We start from the raw sequence: 22196 nt of genomic DNA, 5'->3' as shown, positions 1-22196 counted from the left end.
AATTTATATGTCGCTATGTTTTGTAGATATTATTGAGATAAAACGTTTGGCATTTTTTAACGTTATAGTTCTAAATTCAATATGTGAAATGAAGCACACTGCTAAGCAGGTATCAGGGGGTTTTCTGGGGTTTGGGCGCACTTGTACCTATTTACCTACGATTTATCTTGTTCTTATATCGTTTTGGTGCTAAATATTTCTTCCTGCACCTCCAATTATAAACAAACACAATATTCAACAAAACTTGTACGACTGTTAAAGTATTAAAATATTATTATTGCTATTATACACACATTGATTTACGTATATATATATTTAATGTTTAAATAATCAGTTATAATGGTGTAAATTTATTTTGACGGCAACGGAGACGAGATAAAAAGGCACATCGCGAACGTATATCGCGTTTAACGTCCTGGAAGAATGTATATAGTTTATACTATACTTATACTTACGCTTTATTCCATTTCACGAAGTAAAACTTGTGAATTGAAGAATATAGGTACCATCTGCCTCTATAGAGGTGCACCAGCATCTTTTATATCTTTTGACTGTTTTATTCATTTATCCGCTATCAGTTATAGTATATAAAATGTGGATATAAATAGTAAATACATATTGAATTATGCATAATAATATTATTAAAAACTAACACCGGTATGCGCATAGCTAATTTTTAATACGTCACGACTGTGTATCTTGGTAAGTTGAATATTATATTATATTATCATAATAAATTATAACACGAAGATAGCTAACTAGGATTTCCGTCGCTCGACTTGATGACTGCCTGAACGCCTAAATTAAAAACAACAGCACTACCTACCTATATTATTATTAGTAGTAGTTAATATTATTATAGTAGGTATACATCATATTATTTTGTTTTTAATGTGTGTATGATATCTAATAATTTGTGATTATGTACGGGAGCAACCTTGTGATCGAATGGTTCCTCACAACCATTTTATTATGGACATAATATAATATAAGTCGTTCACGTATACTACCTATACAATACTGTATACTGGGTAAAGGGTTGACATCATCAATGTGAGTATTGTTCAAATTATCCCTTTATATACATGTATTATGAAATCCCGAATCGCCTCTTTGATTACTTTATGCTCAGACTATATCATATCATATAATATACATTCGCACGTGCATATACCTATGTGTGCTTCTGAATTTAATTGTAAGTCTGTTATGATTGTGTATGAATACAATTAGCGTTTTCAAAGTATACTTACCATTATAATCGTGTTGTTATATTTTTTTCGGATTAAAATATAAAAATGAAAACAATGTTTATCAACACGTGAACATTATTCTTACATTTGATGCCGATGGGTATACGTGAAATATGTTATTAATACGTTTTTAATTTTCAATAGATTTACTACTTTAATCGTTACAACCTCAGATACGATAAATAACACACAACATAGTCCTCGAACAAGACTTTCATTAAAAATAATAAGAAAATAAGTTTCCAAACGAATATAATATATTTTATGATCAAAACATTCTATACACGCGTATAGGCGCAGCAGTGAAGATTATAATATGAAAGCGTTATCAACACAAACCAAATTTAAAATATAAAATATACTTTATCGGGAATCAACGGAAATCATATTATAACAAAACCATTACAATTTACAATATATTATTGTTTACATAAAAACCATACTTGGCTTTTCGTGCCAACTTCGTGTTAAGTTTTTATATTATGCACGTACAGTCTACACACATTTTATTTAAACAAACTTTTCGTTTTGAATGTTGACATTCGGTAGCGTGTTATATTGATCGATTTCGTTGCTTTAGAACGAATTATGTGTCACATTCAACAGGTGAAACTTTAAAAGAAAAAAAAGGACGTTAACCGCTTGATAATGTACGTCTAACTCATTTTCGTCATTCGTGGTATTTTTCTCAGATCAATTGTTTTGCGGATCTGGAAAATGTATAGCTGTAGAGCACATTTGCAACGGCGTATCCGACTGCGAATGGGGACAAGACGAACGGAATTGCGGTAAATTATCATTTTAAATAATAATATTTCCTGCCTCGGGAGGAAAGAAAAATCATAAACACAACATAACCACACGCGTAATATTTTGAAATGTCACGAAAACGAGAAAACGGCATTTTGTCGTATATGTATATATTGTATGTATCCTATTCAGTCTTGTAAAAAATACTTTCATTTTGTATTCGGAATACGCATTTGAATAAATGAGTATTAAAGTATTTCGAATACGTTTCGAATACATTTAAAAAAATATATTCTGAATATTATTATTTTCCCTCTAATATGTTCAGTTTTGGAATGGTTGGAAATTAGCGTGGGTCAATCATATATATTTTCATTCAAAGAGAAAAACTATAAATTGTATATAACTTATAATGTGCCCAATTTGAAAAATTTGTTTTGTCACAAGTATAAAATAATTTTTTGAGTTAAAAAAATATAAAAAAAAATTGTTCAGAATTATACGTGTTCGAATAATTTTTTTAAAAAGTATTTACAATTGTATTCGAGTAATAAAAAAGTATTTAAATACTTTAATTTGAATACTTTACAAGACTGATCCTATGTGTGTGTGCGTGTATTATGTGTATTATACAGTGCGACTTAGTGGCGAGATGGGAGTGCGAGGTGAAGGGATGCTGGAGCTTTATTCGCCGAACACGACGTCGTGGCGACCCGCGTGCATTCAGAGTTGGGATTCAGACCTGTCAGCCACCATAATTTGCAACATTCTTGGATACAAGTAATATCTATATGATTCACCCATCCCTCCACCCCCCCCCCCCTCCCCCTCACACGTTGTATATTGATTACGTAAATCGCATACAACTTCGACATGCCCCACTGCTATATTAATATAATATGCGTAATATATAGGACTTATCGGTTTTTCAGTATTTCTCTACAATAACATTAGCTACTGTAGAACCCTGTCGTGGCCGTCCTCGGCCAGTCCACCACTTCGGTTGATCCGACAAAAGTAATATCGCCATTTAGTATATAATATTGCTATTTATAGCCATTTGGATTTACCGATGTATACCGTAGATACCTGCTACATAATATTATATAAAATTCGATCTAGGAATAGTCGTTTAGACATTTGGATGTGGCCGTTTTGGCGTGGGGACAGTTGGATTAAAAAAAAAAAATAACCATAATCAATCAATAAAAATATCAATAGCGAAAATCAAAAAATTAAAACACAATACCTATTAAAAAAAATTATAATACACCCAATTTACGTACCTACTACCGAGTTTTATAATTTTTGCGAGGAATCAACCAATTATTTGACTTCATTAATTAATTTATTATGTATTATAACATTTTGATTCAAAGTATATTATTTTAAGTATAAATAATATGAAGAAGTATAATTGTTTTTGATATTGTATTTTAATTGTCAGTGTGTTATGATGAATTACATTTTTTGATATTAATTTATATCAATTTTTGACGAATTATAACAAAACAAATATCTAACTGTTTTTAATAATATTGTCTTTTAATTATAAATTGTTACTACTTATATTTTTATTGATTGATTTATTATAATTTTTTTTACGTTTAATTGACCCCACGTCCAAATGGCTACGTTTGTCCCTATATTCGTAAAAATTATACCCAGATTTCACACGCCAACACCTTACAAGAACGCTTTTGATATTGCCCTTCAATACATCAAGTAGAACTCAACATCACCACCTACATGGACATTTTGTGAATCATGAAAAATATATTAAAGGACACTGCAGCTAATTTTAGAATTCTATATTTTACTAAACAAAAATATATAATTGACTTTTTTTTCTAAATAATGTTTTATTGGTACATAATACTTTTTTACTATATATATAGGATTACATTAAATTTTTAGTAATAATGTATGTACAGTAAATTATTTACCTAATTCAATATGTTTTTTGTCACGCCTGCACCGAAAGTTTGGTTTTCGATAGCGGTTGAAGCGTTGGAAAGCGTCATTTTTCCGTCCAGTGAGCGGTAAAGTGGAAATCCCAAAAAGTGCCGGGCGCACATATCACGCACATATCCCCTGCACAACCAGACACTGAAATCTAATATCTATACCACGGTCCTTACAAAACATACACTTTTGGTTACATCTTATATTTATATTATAACCTCAATGCGTGACGCTTAAAATAAATAAAACCAAATCGTTTCTTTCATGAAATATTGTTGTCGTAGAATTATGGCCTATAGTTGTTGCATATATCTCTGCATTACCTTTGCCGTGATCGATGAATGCAGAGGTGTGACAAAAAATAGTATGTGTGGCTCGTGCGGGAAGACAATTTTCTGCCCTTGCCACACAATATACTGTTTTGTCACGCCTGCACCGAAAGTTTGGTTTTCGATAGCGGTTGAAGCGTTGGAAAGCGTCATTTTTCCGTCCAGCGGGCGGTACAGTGGGAATTCCTAATTATTGTGCCGGGTGGTAAAGTGGAAATCCCAAAAAGTGCCGGGCGCACATTTCACGCGCGACGCGCGTATACCCTACACAAACAGTCACTGAAATCTATACCACGGTCGTCGGTTCCTTACAAATTATAAACTTTTGGTTACATCTCATACTCATATTATAACCTCCATGAGTGAGGCTTAAAATAAATAAAAGCAAATCGTTTCTTTCATGAAATATATTGTTGTCGTATAATTATAGTCTAGTTGTTGCACAGATCCCTGCATTACCTTTACCGTTATCGATGAATGCACAGGCGTGACAAAAAATAGTATGTGTGGCTCGTGCGGTAAGGCAATTTCCGCCCTTGCCACACAATATACTATTACATAGTGTGTACCATAAATCCATATTTTTCTGTATTTTCTGATAATCCTACCTTTTCTGGCTTCCGACCTTAACCCCAGTCACATAGGTGACAGATTATAGGGTTCTGCTGCATATACAATATAATATTAGGTGTTTTCGTAAAAATATACGATTTCTGATAGTTTAACATGCAATCCAACTTTGATTTGTTTCTTTTTCAACTGTAGACTATTGTTGTAGTGCCCGATGCGATTTAAATGTTATAATATTATTCAACGAACCTTAACATGAAAAGCAAAAGTTCCCTATCAACTATTATAATATATACATGTCATAATATACGTTTGTAATATTATGATCATGCCTAATATAGTATTATGTATTTATATTTTATACATCGACTTATCGCATAAATTATAGCTTTTGCGATAACGGTGTTCCTGATTCGCACGAAATTGGTTATCAACCGACACCTCGGTATTTTCATCGTCAATATTACATTATAAATTACAGACTATCTTCTAAAAGCATGCTCGGCGAGAACAACAAACTTTTGGCATCCGTTAAGTACAACCAATCAGAAGAATACTACGACGAAAACAAAATGACCGTTTACAGAGAAATCCGATACTGTCCGGATTCGTACTTGTACCCGTCTATAAGTCTCTTGTGCACTAATTTTGGTAAGTTTTTTTTTTCATTTGGTTTTATTTTGTACGATGTCATAGAAAACACAATTTAAGTAGAATACGTTGAGAACAAAATACCGATATGATAAAATATAACAATAATGGCGGGGCTATTATACTTATTATATTAGTTGTACTGCAGTATGATCTCCAAGCTTTCTCATGCCTATTTTTCCTTGAAAAATACATTTATTCAAAGTTAGGTTTTTTGAATTTTTATGTACCTATAGGTATTATTAAGTAGTAGCATATTTTCTTGTAGGTACTTAGATTTTTCCCCAAATGAAAACCGTTTTATACGTATATTATTATTTATTAAGTAGATATTGATTTCTTTGAAAATGTTTATGTATATAAATTAAAATTCTAAAAAATACTTCATTTCTAAGTTATTAACTTGATGATTTTAAAATTATGAAAATTAAAACTAATTATTTACAATTTTTTAATTTGGGAAAAATGATCGAGCATAATATACGCACCAGTTGAAATATCACATATAATTTATATTTGATGTAAAACTATTATCAGAAACAATTCGTTTGAAATTATATTTAGATTTTAGATCAGTCAACATTTTCAAAAAAACCATCTGATTAACAATAATTTACAAAAAACTGTGGTTTAATAGAAGCATAGAGGTTTATAAATTATGGATATCATTACGAAATATTCCTTAGATGGTATAAAAAATCTAAACATTTGAGAATGCGGTCTTTAAGTAGATTTAAAAATTCTAAAATCAGAGTTTGAATAAATATTTACATTATTAAAGGATAAAGAAGGGTGTGATTCGCCTTGTATACTGTTAGGTATACCAAAAATCTATTCGTGTTTTATGTAACTTTTATACAATTTAAATTGCGTTTTAAGAGAAACATTATAATATAATATAATTCCAGGACAGAGGTATGGTAGTTTTCGAAAAATATAAAACGATTAATGTTTTAGTTTTATTTTGACATTTTTTTTTTATAAAATATGAATTTTTTATCTTCACGACTTATACAATATATTATACGAGATTAGCCGCGGTATTATAATAGTAACATCGACAGTTAAAATATATCTTACCCCCCCCCCCCCTCCAATAACACTCAAAATGGAGTCGCCCGATCAACTCTCTTAATCTCCATCAAAACGACAAACATCTCGTAAATTTTTGTGATTATCGCAGAGTGCGGTGTCAGACGGAGACCGCAAACCATGAATAAGAGGATCGTGGGCGGCAGACCATCGCTGCCCGGTGACTGGCCGTTTTTGGCCGCAATCCTTGGCGGCCCGGATGAGATATTCTACTGCGCCGGAGTGTTGATATCCGAACAGTGGGTTCTGACGGCGGCTCATTGCACTGGAGGGTAAAAACATGATAATATAATAATTATATCACACGTGTTTTGTCCACAATGGAAATTACGGAATAATAAAATCACGGTGGTGTACATGCGGTGTCATCATGGTGATCGGTTCACGTGCTTTTTCAGGAGGAAAATCTTGGGCGACCTATCAGAGTGGACCATACAGCTGGGCATGACGAGGAGACATTCCCATTCGTTTTTCGGACGAAAAGTGAAAGTGGAAAAAATCATCAGACACGAGATGTACAACAACGGGCCCGTTCAACACGATCACGATATCGCACTTTTCAAGGTATACCTATATGAATATAATATATTATACCTACATGGTAATTCGACAATTGTTATGGTTTTCGCCGACTGAACTGCAACGAAAATCATAGCTCTCCCCCTTCCCAAAAATTAAAGCCATAAGTGCCGCCAATGCCGAGAATAATATTATATTGATCACAGACAATAACATAATAATATAATTATGTGGTACAATATCACCGTGCAGTTTCACGGAAGGCCGTGAAATCTATCATTTTGCAACGAGTATTTCGACAGATTCTCTTCTATGTATGTACATTGTACACACATTGTTGTGATCGTGTTTGACACCATCCATAACAATTCTATTTAATATTTTTAAAATATGATTTGGAAAATAATTTCTATATATTAGATATTAGAATGTATAGTTAATTTATGTAAATATTTCTGAAGTAGTTGAATAACCGATTTCCATTACGAGTATTGAAACAGTTTTATGTGTATAAACCTACGCAGGTTTGAGCAGAAGCATAGGTGAACATCGGTGGGGGGGCTTAGTCCCTCCCAAATATCTCATTCCCAAAACAGGGAACTTTTTCGTTGTTTGGGATTGAAGTCCCCCCCTCCACTCACATTTATGTTAAAAATGTATGTGCCCCCCTTGAAATTTTAATGGATTCCCTTCCATGGGTAGAAGCTAGTTGTTTAGAGCAATATCAAGTCAGTGGACGGGTGAGTGTACGAGAACAAAAACGGTGTGTATAATATGTATTAGTACATTATTATGTATATATATAAGGCAGTCATCTATATTAAAACTGTCTAGGTATATTCTAAAATGAAATATGATTCGTAGATGACCGACATGTTTATAGGTACCTACCTACGTGGTTTGACAATAAAATATGTTATGCAATAATGTAACATACAAACCGGCGTTTTTCTTTTCAGCTCAGCGAAAAGTTAACATTCCACGAGTTTTTACTTCCGGTGTGTTTACCGCCGCCAAACATGGTCCTTAAAGCAAACATCAGCTGCACAGTCATCGGATGGGGTAGACGCAATGGTCTTGAAGGTAAAATCAATCAGTTTCCTGTACGAAATAGTGTTAATATCATAGTATAAGCTCGCCGTCACGAATTAGTTCTATAGCACAGTCATCTACTATAGATAATAGCTCTATAGCAGGTGCGGATACAATGAGAGTGCATGGAAGCGATGCCCCCCTCACAAATTTCCCGAAATAAAAATTTAATTATTATATTAATTAATTTTAATTGTTGTTTCTAAATAAATAGTGATCTTTTCAAAGTTCCTACCTAGTTTTTTTTTAATTTTTAGTAGAAGGTATACTTATAATATTTTTTTATTATTGAATTGTATATATTATTTTATGTCCACAATATTAAATGCCCCCCCCCCTCCCCCCACTAATAATTACTCTGGATCCGAAGCCTGCTCGGATGCTACAGTATATGCACTGTATGCTACAGTGCATATTTTAATGATGATATTATTGTGACATCACGCAAACACACAGTTATATATTTTTGACGACAATGTGTATTACGCACGCACAATAATACATAACAATATAAGTGTGCGGCTGTTTACAATCTACAACTATAGGCTATAATATAACATAGCTAATATCAATATTAATATTATATTATGTTTTATTCGATACTCGTAATTCGTATGCTTAATAACATAGATAGGAACATTTTGAATAGTAAACAATAAAGCGTGAAATATTAAATTTTTATTTTTATTTTAAATGATATAGGCACCTAGTCCACATACCTTATGGGTTATAATAACCTTTAAGGATGAAAAATATTTTCAATATTTTCAAATAAAATTTGTTGTGTTTGTGCTATTAACATCTAGTGGGTTAAAGATGGTGGCGCGCTGTACAGCTAACAGAAAAAGTATTTATTTTTTTTCGTATAAAATCAATAAGTATATATTATTTCAAATATTCTTTCAAAATGCATTTGAAATATAAACAAGTATAATTTAAATACTAAGTATTATAAGTCTTATCAAATACTTACACAGGAGGATGCTTATAAAATGTAATTTTTAAATTTAATAGTAAAATTTACTGTTTAAAAAAATAAAACCGAATAGTTGTGTTATAGTAGAATACCTACATAAAAAGACAAATACCCTTTTCTAAGAAAAAAAATTGACTGAATAGGTAGCATTTATATTGTTTTGCGTATAACTTATAGAAGTATTAAAAATGGACTGTTTGAATGCTTGGATTTTTGTCTAATATCGATTTCAATTAAATTGCATATTATCTATCATCATGATAATTATTCGTGTATATGGCATCTAAAAAATGAACAATGAGCATTATTATTACAATACACGGTTGGTTGTGACCACGTATAAAACCGAAAATCACAATTTCATTTGAAATTCAAATCGCGAAATTAAAGTGAATTATATAATATTGGATTAGTCGTGTAGGTGTTGTGTGCTTCATAATATAATATATTATTATCATAATATAATTTAAATCATTATTATAACGACGATCAGACTTTTCATTCAATTCTATCGCGCAGTATGATAAGTGTTTGTTGCAGGTGATTTATCACACATCATAGAATTTTTTTCACCCGTGTGATAATGTATAAAAGAATGGATTAGAATAAAATCAAATCCATTCAACGGTTTAACGCGATTCGACGAATTAAATGTATAATATGGGAAAAAAAATCTTCCGCGATGAGGTTGTCAATGACGGATTATTCATTCCCTTTCACCTGCACTCGAATTTAAATGTCGCGTCGGGTTATGCCTTTTATCTTTTGAACTGCATGTTCGAAAGTTTTGGGACCAACGGCTATTGTTCGGTGGCAGATCAATAAATTTTTACTCGGTTTTTTTTTCCCTCCATGCGAGAATATAGTTATAGTAAAAACCTCACTCCGCCACCATCGCCACCTGACTACCTACCGGAGCTGCACACGTTCCAAAGTTTCCGTAGTACTAAAAATCATGTGTTTTCATATAAATTGAGGATCGTAAATTTCGGGTTTTCCGGTAGAAATCAGATTATTGCCGTACAATATTATTTATGCACGTATATATTTTCGAGTTTGTTGTTTCCGATTAAACTTTTCGTTTTCCGATATAAATGAACCGCCTTCCAATGCGTTTCACAAACGCATTTAATATTATATTTATATAGTACTGTTTCCGATTTATATAAGAATACAATTTCATATTTCAAGGCCACGATTCCGAAGAATAAATTTATTTTTTGTTATAAATAAAATATGTGTTTTGAATTTAAAAGTTATTATTATTCAACGATGTAATGGTGTTTAAATATAATATTTATTTATTAGAATATAATTAAAAAGAAACCATAAAATGGTAACGTATAATACAGCATAGAAGTTTTCTTTTGTTAATAAAATCAAAAATAAAGTCACGTTTATTACCTGTAATATAATTAATGTAATATATTATACAGTATAATAATATACAAGTAGAGTGAACAAAATAATTAGCAGCATAATTATAAATTAAAAAACGGATTGTACAACATGTTAATAAAACATGTGTAACAGGTTACAGCCGAAAAATTACGTAAGTATAATTTATAATAATAATAATAAACGGTATTTATACTATAGCTGGTGTAACCTACTCGTCTTACTTCACTGCAGTTCACTCCTCTCGTCACAGGATTTAGGTATGTTGTGATATTAAATTCGGAAGCAATGGTATAAACCGTGAAATAAAAAATAAAAAATAATATTCCCACCTTGGTTCTGGTTCAAACCATAACTTCAAAATATCACATTCGTACATTACTCCAAAACAGCACTATTGCTTGCATTTTTACTAATAATATACTCAATAGGTAGTTTATTATTTATGATCATCATTCAGTCAGCACGTTGATGGTATAAATCAATCTCCTATGAATTGGTTTACAAAGTAACTATTATCTTATTGACATATTTATACATTTAAATATTTGATATAATAATAATTGTCAATATGATAATATATATTAAGGTAACATCCAAATTTTAGTGGCACTTTTAAAGACACTAAAGTATTTTAACTGGAATAACTCGATCACAGACATTATTTCACTATAATTATAATCACTTGGCTTTTTTTACTATATTTTTTGTCAATGACACTACTTATGTGTTTCCCGTCATTTTCATAAAAACAGAGAAGATTTCTGACCTCAACTTCCAAATTTCAATTTTTCTGACACACTTTTCAGTTTTCAATCAGCCAAAAATGTACTCACCCTTTGGGGTCATTATGTAATTACGAAGTATGGTTGTTACCAGCTACCTATAGAAAGTACCTAAATAGTAAACACGAGTAGTACCACTTAGGACGATAACTGAATACATAGAGTATAATAACATGACTTACAGAGTCTATAAGTATATATAAAATAAAACAACACAATTTAAAATATAGGACAAAAATACATAATATAGAATAATAACTATTTAAAACTGCAGTAAGTACCTACATATTTGTATTTTCACAATATTATTCTACATTACCTTCCGACCGTTGTGCGTATGTATTTTTATTGTTATTATTCACAAATAAATTGAATTTAGGTAAATCAATTACCGTTATTATCGCGATTGGTATCCGTAAATTCGTGTATTTTTCCCCATCCTCTTCGTCTGTGTACATAATATTATTATTATATAAACCAATTTCTCCTGTATTTTAAAATTGAAAAACGCTATCGAAGCTTACACAGTAGTATTAAGAATATTGTTATTAATATTTGACAGGATAAATATTAAGTAGAGCGGCAAATCTAGAATGCAGTGAAGTCGAATTCTCTCCTTTGACATTTCCTTAACGAAGTGGATTTAAAACCTAACCAAAAATATTAAAATAATTGTTGGCAAACAATTATGAAAATCATACAGCTACCTACGAATGTATTAAAATACAATTTATAATAAGACACAATTTGCATTTAAAAATGTCAAAAAAAAACTCAATTAACTCTGCAACGTTATTAAATAAAACGAATAATAGCGTAAAAATGAATTATTTTAACTAAATTTCACAGAGTTTAATATTACAAATTATAAACGGTTTGTTATGAAACTTTAAAATTTTAAATAAAAATAAGTTTGATTGTTATACTCTGTTTATCATTTTTTTTAATGAAATACAAACTAGGGAGTCTCTAAATTAAGTTTTTTTAAATTTTCGTATAGGCACCTAGTTAATTTATTATTTTTTGCTTCATTCAGACGGAACGATAATAAAATAAAAAATGCAACTATGCAAAAATGATGTACGAATATTGACATAATATTTTCTAAACTAGGTAACAATTCCAAATTACCGAACACACACACCCTCAAATGAACCTACACGTACAACACTATTATTTACATAGGACATGTGACTGGCAAAATAAATATGAATTTTTCATTGCAAACCATTGTTAAGTTTTTAGGGGCTTATCAAACATTAAAAACGAGCATAATAAACTATTTATTTAATCCCTACATATATTTATTTATTAAATCCACGTTTTTGTGAATTATATTTTAATTGTATTCATTAATTTACTTTGATTATGTGAGCTAACAAATATGAGCCATTTTTTTTTATTATTTACCTTGCTTGTTAACTAATAATTCAGTTTATAACAATCACTTAGAAAGACTATTGTGACATTATTATTTATTTAAAACGTATTATATTCAAATATTCGAGTACAATAGTGCATACTATTTATTTTATTTTATAGCAAATAGAAAAGTACGTAAAACCAATTGTATTATGGTCTTTAACAGAGAAAATAAAAACGATTATTATTGAGTTTTTAATAATAAAAATAGTTTTTCAATTGGGTCGAAGAAACTATCAAACTTATCCTAACATGGTACCTAGTTATTAAATATCCTTTAAATAAACTAGTTTTTACTCTACAAATTGTTAAGACTATGATTAATGAAAAACAATGCTCAAACCGTTTTTTTGTAGGTATGTCATAGGTACCGTTATAGGTAATGTTATAAACTCTTTGCCAGAGAAATCGAGAAAAATTAATTTTAACTAAATATTTTTAAATTACTTTCCAACTGTAATTTGTTTAACATGAATATAATATAATGTTACTAATCTAACTTTTCTATTTTTATTTTTAATGAATAGTTTTTTATTTTTGAATACAAAATATTATATAAATATAACTACTTGATCATAAACTATTTATGAAATAACTAAATTATATTAAATAACAAAGTAGGTACGGATTAATAGGTAAATAGGACGAAACAATTAATTTTTTTTTTGTGTTAAATAATTGAATAAATCTATAGAAAATAAATATGACAAAAAATCATTGTTCTCCAATAATAAACACTTCATCGTTTCATACTTTCATACAATGTAAGAAATACAATTTACAGAGTTGTAGTGTTTTAGTGTTCATCATACTTAATAATATAATGTATATATTGTTGAACGTTGACCTAAATTATTAGAGTTATTTTTTTTTCATTATTTTATCGTGTTGTGTTAGAATAAATTCTTACACAGTCAACTAGATTACAAATCAAGAATGCCTTCTTAGGATTTAAATATAAGTGTGCAAATACAGATTACACTTTTTTGTGAAAAATAAATCACATTGAAAATCATGATCTTAAAAAATTGCTGTCGTTATTCCTTAGTAAATAATATGAAGATTTTAACAAATCAAAATTGTTATAAATTTAATTTTCTTTCGTCGTTTTTTTTTTATCCCGAAATTTCAAAGTGGGGTACCAAAGGATAATTTAAATCGACTTATTTTTCTAGGAAATGAAATGCTTGTAAGTGCTAAAAACCACTATTCGCAAAGATATGAAGTTGATAACGGCAAGATAATAGTTAGTGCTTTTTTAGATATTTCCGGATATTATTTTAAGAAATGTATATCCACACCATATTAAGGGTATACTCTTTGAATTTCAACTGCAATGTACGATCATTTTTTATTGAACATTAATTTTCTACGACAAGTTCCAAATCAACCAGGTTACCAACAGACACAATTGAAAGGATCTGGAACTTAGTCGTAATGTTTAATATAATCGGTGACCTGCAACAACCTGAAATGTTAAAATCTGGAATTTAAAACCTGGGCAGTAAAAATCTGGGCTGTAAAAATCTGCAATGCTAGAAAAATATTTATTCATCTTTATTTCAAAAAGTTTAATCGTTTTCTTCCTAAAAATTGTCAATTTGTTATATTTTTGTAAATCGCAGTTCAATGCAATTGGTAAAATACGAGGAAAAAAACTTTCGAAAAATCGCGACACACCTAAAATTTGCTTGCGGCAACCAGTTTGAAAACCACTGGTCCATACTCTAAACTCTATAGTATACTTTATAATATATTATAATTTATAGTGTACCCGAACGTTGTCTTCTCGTTAAACGTCAAAGACCCGATTCGTGTCATATATTATCGTCGGTCTAAATCGCAAAAGTCTTAACTACTTTTTTTGGTTTTTGGCCTTTGGTATTATTTGTGATTAAAATTTAAAAAAAAACCGCATAATACTATGATAAAGTCGTAACTGAAATTATATAATTGTATCTTCCATGAAATTGATAATCATCGTATGGCAATGATTTAAAGACCTAGAAAAAGTTGTATCTTCATAATATCATTGTAATAAATTATGGATATACGACCTTTGCGAATTAGGCACGAAATGGTTATGAACGCGTTTTTCCACTCCTGTTAAATTTACCATTTTGGACTTGCGACCTTTGCGATTTAGGCTGACGTTACGTTATTTCAAGTGTGATTATTTATAATCAGGGCTTGCATTTGAAAAAAAAATATTGTTTTACGTTATTTACAATCAAAACGTTATACAAATTTTGAGTTTATCGTTATTCAAAATTTAAACGTTATTCAACTTTTGTGTTTATCGTTATTCAGAATTAAAACGTTATACAATTTTTGCGTTTAACGTTATTCATAATTAAAACGTTATACAATTTTTGCGTTTATCGTTATTTAATATTTAAAAGCATTTAGATACCCGTTTTAAAAGTACACAGGCCGCAATTAAAAAGTATATGACTATGACCTTTTTTGGGGACATAATTTCCCTATTCTGAGTTTTAAGTAGGTATTGTGTAATTTTATTTATTTAATTAAATGGGTTAGATAACCCAATTACATATTATTTACAAAATATAGAGTACAGTGATACAGATTAAATTACAATATACATACATAGTTCGTAAAGAAATGGAAACAAAATAAATGATAAAACAGTATGATGATAATTAATCTTAAGTTATAAGTGATAATGTATTATTGAATTTAATAAATTGCCTAGGCTCTAAGGACTTTATCATAAAATAATAAATATAAAATATACAATTACACAAACACTGACGACTGAACAAATCTGAGCAAACTGATCACCGAACACAATAGTTGAATAACTTGAATGGTATAAATTCCGACCGTAGTACAGATAGTACAGTACAATATTATCAGAGTATCACTATTATTAGCTATTGGTAATTAAATTATTCTATTAATACCTTCTTATTAAATTTTAAAATAAATCTAATACGGGATCTCCCGGATAGGCCGGATACGGGATAAAATTAATTCTTGGATCGAATAAATAATTGAATAATACTAAGTATTATTAAATAATTGGAAATTAATTATTTTGTTTAATGGAATACAATATATACCGTTTTGCGTTATGTTTTGTTTAATGATATATCATATATTTTGTTAAACGTTACGTTTTGTTTTGTGTTATTTATTTATTTATGTTTATCGTTTTTCGTTATAATTGCGTTTACAAATTTCAATCGTTTTTTATCAAATATAACGTTATAATCATAACGTTATTATAACGTTTGCAAGCCCTGTTTATAATATTTCGTTTTTCGCAGGAGCCGATTACGAACCAACGGTAAACGAAGTTCAAGTTCCCGTATTGGACAGAGATTTGTGTAACACATGGCTAAAACAGAAGGACGTTAACATCACGGAGGGAATGATATGCGCTGGATACGAACAGGGCGGTAAAGACGCGTGTCAGGTGATTATAAACAAACAATAACTCGAGGCTTTGTTTTATTCGACCGGATTCGCTGAAAACGCAACAATTTATTTACTTATAATCGGGACTTTTTGCGAGACGTTGTTTTTATTGTCTATGTACCGTGGTAGACAGCCCGGTTTTCTTACGGTTACCAGAACTTAGTTTTGTACACAATTCAGTCAAACAATAATTGGAGTAGACACCTGCGTAGGTATTCATTCCAAAATGTCTGTAATAAAAAATTATGTATAATATGTTATATTTGAAACAAGTAAAATGTTGCTTAATAAAAATTAAACTACATTATTTTTACGGCGGTTGACCAGTTGCTTCTCAATGCCGAAAGCGGACTTATCGGTAAAAGATAAATAAAAGTATAATATAATTATAACTTAACCGAACTGATAAAATATAATCGTAGATTAGATAGCGTATTACCGTAAAACAGTTATTTTTTCACTATCATCGGTATGGAAGTTTTTTGTTTCCGCCAAAAGATATTATACCTTTCCCTTTTCTAACAATTTGCTTTTCTGTAATTTGAAAAAATCTATAGGATATAGCGTTTGAATAATATTGATAGATTGTAGGGGTGTTAGAGGCTCATTTAAAACCCTTATAATATCATCGATTATTATGAAAATAAATTGAAATGTTTAGTTTAAATGACAAATAGGTAGGTAATCAAACTAAATATAATTACATAAAAATATTTGCTTAAAGTAAATGTAATAAAAATTACAAGAAATCTACGGAATACAATTATTTATGAATTCATCAAAATAATATTCACTTGATGACTGATATTTATATTTTTTCGTATACATTTATCAATCGGTTTATACTTGAGCTACTCCTAAACTAGCATATAATATATATCTCTCGCGCGTAACAGATCTTGTTTAGGTAACAAGCAGATCCGTGGAGCGCAATTATTATTACAACTCTCAATAGCCGTTTGTAATAATTAGTGGGTATATATACCTACCTTTCAACCTGTAATATCGTCGCTGTACCCACGTTCGGTTAGATTTTCCTGCCACACGGACTTCCTGCAGTGGATACGCCGTAGTATACCGGATATAGATATCCACGAGCATGCACTGCACGAGTCGAATGGTTTATATACCTAATAATAGCTAGTACACATGTGTGATTTCTCAACAGGGCGACTCGGGAGGTCCGCTGCTGTGCCCGATGGAAGGATTCAGAGACCGGTGGTTCGTGGGTGGCATCGTCAGCTGGGGCGTGGAGTGCGCTACACCAAGTCTGCCGGGTGTGTATGTCAACGTGCCCATGTACACGGAATGGATCAAGAACAACATCCGCACCGATCAGCTGTTTTCGTCGACAGACGACGAGTATTGAATGGGATTTTACACGAGCAAAACGCGATCGGCTCTCATCTCTTCGTCGATCCAATCCCCATGTCCCTCATCACCTACCTACCGTTTGAAGCTGCAATTGACTGCACTGTAATCTGCAGTGGTTTTCGCCTTTGGGTTTCCCCTACTGGAAAATAAAATATCAACGAAAATACTTATAATATAATATAGGTACCGGCTTAGTATAGTGCACTTTCGGCATTGTCGAGAAAACGCAAGTATTCCATATTATACAACTGGTATTGACATTGCGTATTATAATATAATAATGTCATGTGCAATGTATTATATTATGTTCCACGACCACTTCGATTTTGATCAAAGACAATCGGCTCGATTGGAAATATATATATATATATAAAAAAATACAATAATAATACATTTCAACTTATCCGGACGACGTGTACGACGACCGTCGTAATATTATTATCGTTTGATAGGTACAATATTAAGTACAACTCCGCGAAGAAACTCGCGATTTATGTAATTGTTGGTTCGTCTACGTGATATACAATCGAAACGCTTTAGGCACTTAACTACTATAGGTTTTCTGGGTGCGATAGGTACGATAGTTTCGTATTGTAAACTGTATAGTATTATATGCAGACGATGCGAATATGCGATGGTTGGACATCATACACGGAAACAATATTTCGGACATTTTTCAGACGATCAATTTTCACACAAAACTATCGGAGCTTACAACATGTCGTGGTTTGCGCTACTATATTATATCCGTATAAGACGTTCGTTGATATGATATTTTAACACGTATATCATCACTGACGGTACATCGTAATATTTGTTTAAAATAGGTATATATCCGTCAAAATATGTGTTGCAACTTTTATAGAAAGCGTACAACACTGTATACGTTTAAAAAATGTGGCACATACAATCATAATAATATGGTCATCCGTCCAACAGCATACTTCTGATTTTTCGTAGATGTATTGTATAGTTTTACTTCGTTTGGAACTTTTACTCAAATATTAACGATTATATAGTATAGCTGTTATACTATAGCGTATACAGTCATACGCAAACACTCAGACTTTTCAACAAACAAAATATTCATACGAATATACCTACCTTTATTTTCCCTTGTTCAACCGGCATCAGAGGATAGGCTCTATTTCAACTACTCCCCTGCTGCCATCGTTTATTGGTGGATACAATTTATAAATATACTAATATACCTAGGTATTTACAACTTTCCAAACGGTTTTTAATTTCATTCCTTATAGATTTATTAGGTATTATAAGTGTCACCCACGTTCTTGTTTCCAGTAAACGGTATCCTCAGTTAATAATTTGCAAGGCGTTCGACATCTGACAGAATATAATATAGAAAATAGTTAAGTCACATATTATTATAATATTGATTATGATCGCAAAGAGATATTTTTTTATCGAAACTCTTAACTATAATATTATTACCTATAAAACGTTAGCTTGCGATTTTCGGCAAAACTTTAATAATAATTTTCTATACACACACCAGATACAACAACTGTTATGGTGTCACTAGCCACATCTTCCATTATTATAATGTTGAATTAAAAAATAAATAAAATTGCTCATTGAAAAACACACACACACGCACACACACATACATTGGTTAGAATATTATTACAATAATTTATTGTAATATCATATACTCCAAAATGTCGCGTGATAAAAGCGTAAGCGATAAACAATCTTATGCGGAAGTCCTACTCGGAGCGCATTGTAATCTTCATGGCGATGGAATTATAGACAATAAACATAATATTTTACACATTATTCCAAAGACAAAAAGTGAGATTTTTTATGTAAATTCGTTTAAACTTAAGTAACAATAAAAAATTACACTAATCTTAATGACAAACATAGGCTAAGAAATAGTTGTGCGTAGAATTAATATAATATAATATTGGACAGTGGGCTATTTTTGTAAAAACAAATAGGTACAATAAAAAAAATGGAATTACATATTTTATTTGATAATATAACCTATATCATATTAAATTGCTTAGGTAATTACTAATAAACTTTCCGCAAAATGATAACTACGCAGTATACCTTCTAATGTCATTTCTATTTGAATGAGTAGAGTTCGATTATTTTTGGCTGTAATCATATTTTCAGAGAAACAAATAAAAAACTATAATCAATCAGATAAACTGAATTAGCATAATATTCTGAAGTTCGATATCAATCAAAGTAAAAGTTAATTATATATTGTATCACTCTTGCGTAATATGCCACTTGTAAATTATTAGTTGGATAAGTATTAAAATTTGTAAAAAACCACTATTACTTTAGCTCAAGCTTTAAATGTGATTAGTTTTCAAAATATGAAAAAAAAAACATAATATAATAAACAAACTTATTAAAATATAATATTATAAGAGTATAAATCATGTTTGACATATGACAATATAATATAAATTAGATATAATTACTAATAGGTACCTACGTGTAACTATAATAATATATGCGTTAATGGTCTATCGTAGATTAGAAATCGTGTAGGTACGATCATTGATGTGGTTGTACAACACGTACAATATTATAAATTAATATAATGAAATATTAAGGGCGTGTATTGTTATTTTCTTTAAAAATTGTTTATGTTGCGTTTGGTGTACGATTGGTTATTATATTATACAAATATTAATATATTTTATGATAAATATTTTGGTGATCGGGAAAATGGCAGTGTTTATTTTTCTATTTCGGATGTCCTGGTGAAAGGGGTCATCAGCGCTAATGAATCATGGTATGATACCTGACAATAGTTTGTAAAAAAAAAATGTGATTATCGGAATGGAAAGTTAAATAATGATTATAATAATGTACCAAGCTGTTATTTTTGACGACTATCTATAGTCGTGCTATATTGATTTTTGTACCAAAACAAATATTTATATACATTAAAAATATACGTTAAACATACTTTAACACATGAATGCAATTTTATGTAAGTGATAGGAAATGTCATAGTTACCAAACATATTAAAACTATATTTATGGGGTGAGAATATGAGAATGTTCTGTGAGAAACTTTTAAAAATATTTTGTTTTGGTTCTAATTTTATTGTGTGAGGTTTGGATGGTTCTATGTTATATTGTAGTCTAACATACATTATAATACCTTTTATGTTAGACTACATAACACAACATTAAAGTATTTAGATATATTATAGGTGTTAAGATAAAAATTAAGTGAGCTGTATTGTAAATGAAATGTTCATAAATCTGCAGTATATAACGCATAAACGATGACAGAACAATTCAATATTCGTCACATTATTGAACATTTTCATGCTCATCCTGAGTGTTATTACGATAAATTTATAGAATTTATTAGTTAGTACCTATTGTAATATTGTAATTGTGTGAAGAAGTAAAATATATATAATTTTATACTTAAAAGATATATTAATCATAATTTGTTACCAACAAATCACAGAAACGAATGGCAAAAATAAATTATTTTTACTATTGAATTTTTTTCCGTTCGTTAATTTCTTGTGTGTGCATTTTACTTTTATTGGCTGTATTTTGAAAAGAAAAACTATTGATTATAGTTATAACGATGTTACCGTATGTATCCGATGCCTAATGACTTAAAGTAGATAGAGATATAATTTATTAAATGTTATATGGATAAGGAAATTAGTATATTAAGAGAAATTTAAGTTGAATATAACGTATATTTGTGTAAACTAGAATAAGCAACGAATTGTCTAGTAAAGAAAATTATAAAGCTTGAAATTGACTTTTTATTTTTCATTCCTAAATACATCGTTATCCCCCGGCCATTATAACGTACATGCAATTTTCAGTTTTGTCAACGGATATTATTGTTTATACAGTGAAACCTCCCTTAACGGACACCTCTAAATAGCGGACACCTCTATATAGCAGACGTTTTTTCGGGGACGGGAACATTTTCACTATTTATGTATAGGAAAACCTCTATTTTCGCGTCAACGAAGTATTATAACTAATGCATTGTCCTACGTGCGTTTAGTTGTGTTTGTGATGCCAACGTTTATTGCAGTGCGAATTTATTATACGAACTTTATTGCGCTATGGCTAGCAAAAGAAAACGATTAACTTTAAAAGAAAAAATAGACATTCTGGAATTTTGAACATCAAATACAATGGGCGTTCGTGCATTAGCAGACAAATTTAGTGTTAGTAAAACACAAATTGCTGATATTATAGCAAATAAAAACGCTCTTTACAAAATTTGGGCTGAAAATGGAGAAGAGAAAAGAAAATTATTTTTTTAAAATTTATGTATTTAATTAATGTAAAAATAAAATAAAAATTAAGGTAACTGTTTTTTTTTTCATAAATGTTAGTTTTATCGTGTATTCAATTAATGTAAAAATAATATAAAATAAAATTATTGAATTTATTTATTTTTTAAAAAAAATGTTTTCCTCTAAATAGCGGACACCTCTAAATATAGCGGACAAAATTTAGGCGACTGAGAGTGTCCGCTATTCAGAGGTTTCACTGTATATTAAAAAATGTTGTTTTAAAATTATTAAGTAAATTTGTTTTT

At 30.1% G+C, this 22196-nt stretch overlaps 1 protein-coding gene across 1 annotated transcript in view; it reads left to right on the top strand.

The window, feature by feature from the left end:
* The window catches only part of LOC132942791 (atrial natriuretic peptide-converting enzyme), a 114217-nt gene extending 92831 nt beyond the window's left edge, over positions 1-21386 (top strand). The window contains exons 13-20 of the mRNA XM_061011437.1: positions 1946-2041; positions 2639-2783; positions 5349-5518; positions 6702-6882; positions 7009-7174; positions 8089-8212; positions 16096-16244; positions 17415-21386. Coding sequence (XP_060867420.1) covers positions 1946-2041; positions 2639-2783; positions 5349-5518; positions 6702-6882; positions 7009-7174; positions 8089-8212; positions 16096-16244; positions 17415-17615 — 1232 coding nt within the window. The 3' untranslated portion in view covers positions 17616-21386. The remainder of the gene's footprint in view (positions 1-1945; positions 2042-2638; positions 2784-5348; positions 5519-6701; positions 6883-7008; positions 7175-8088; positions 8213-16095; positions 16245-17414) is intronic.
* Positions 21387-22196: the final 810 nt, after the last annotated feature.

Source organism: Metopolophium dirhodum, chromosome 4 (genome assembly GCF_019925205.1).
Source record: "Metopolophium dirhodum isolate CAU chromosome 4, ASM1992520v1, whole genome shotgun sequence".
Lineage (NCBI taxonomy): Eukaryota > Metazoa > Arthropoda > Insecta > Hemiptera > Aphididae > Metopolophium > Metopolophium dirhodum.
Note: the sequence above shows the minus strand (reverse complement) of the source record. Positions and strands in the feature narration are given on the sequence as shown.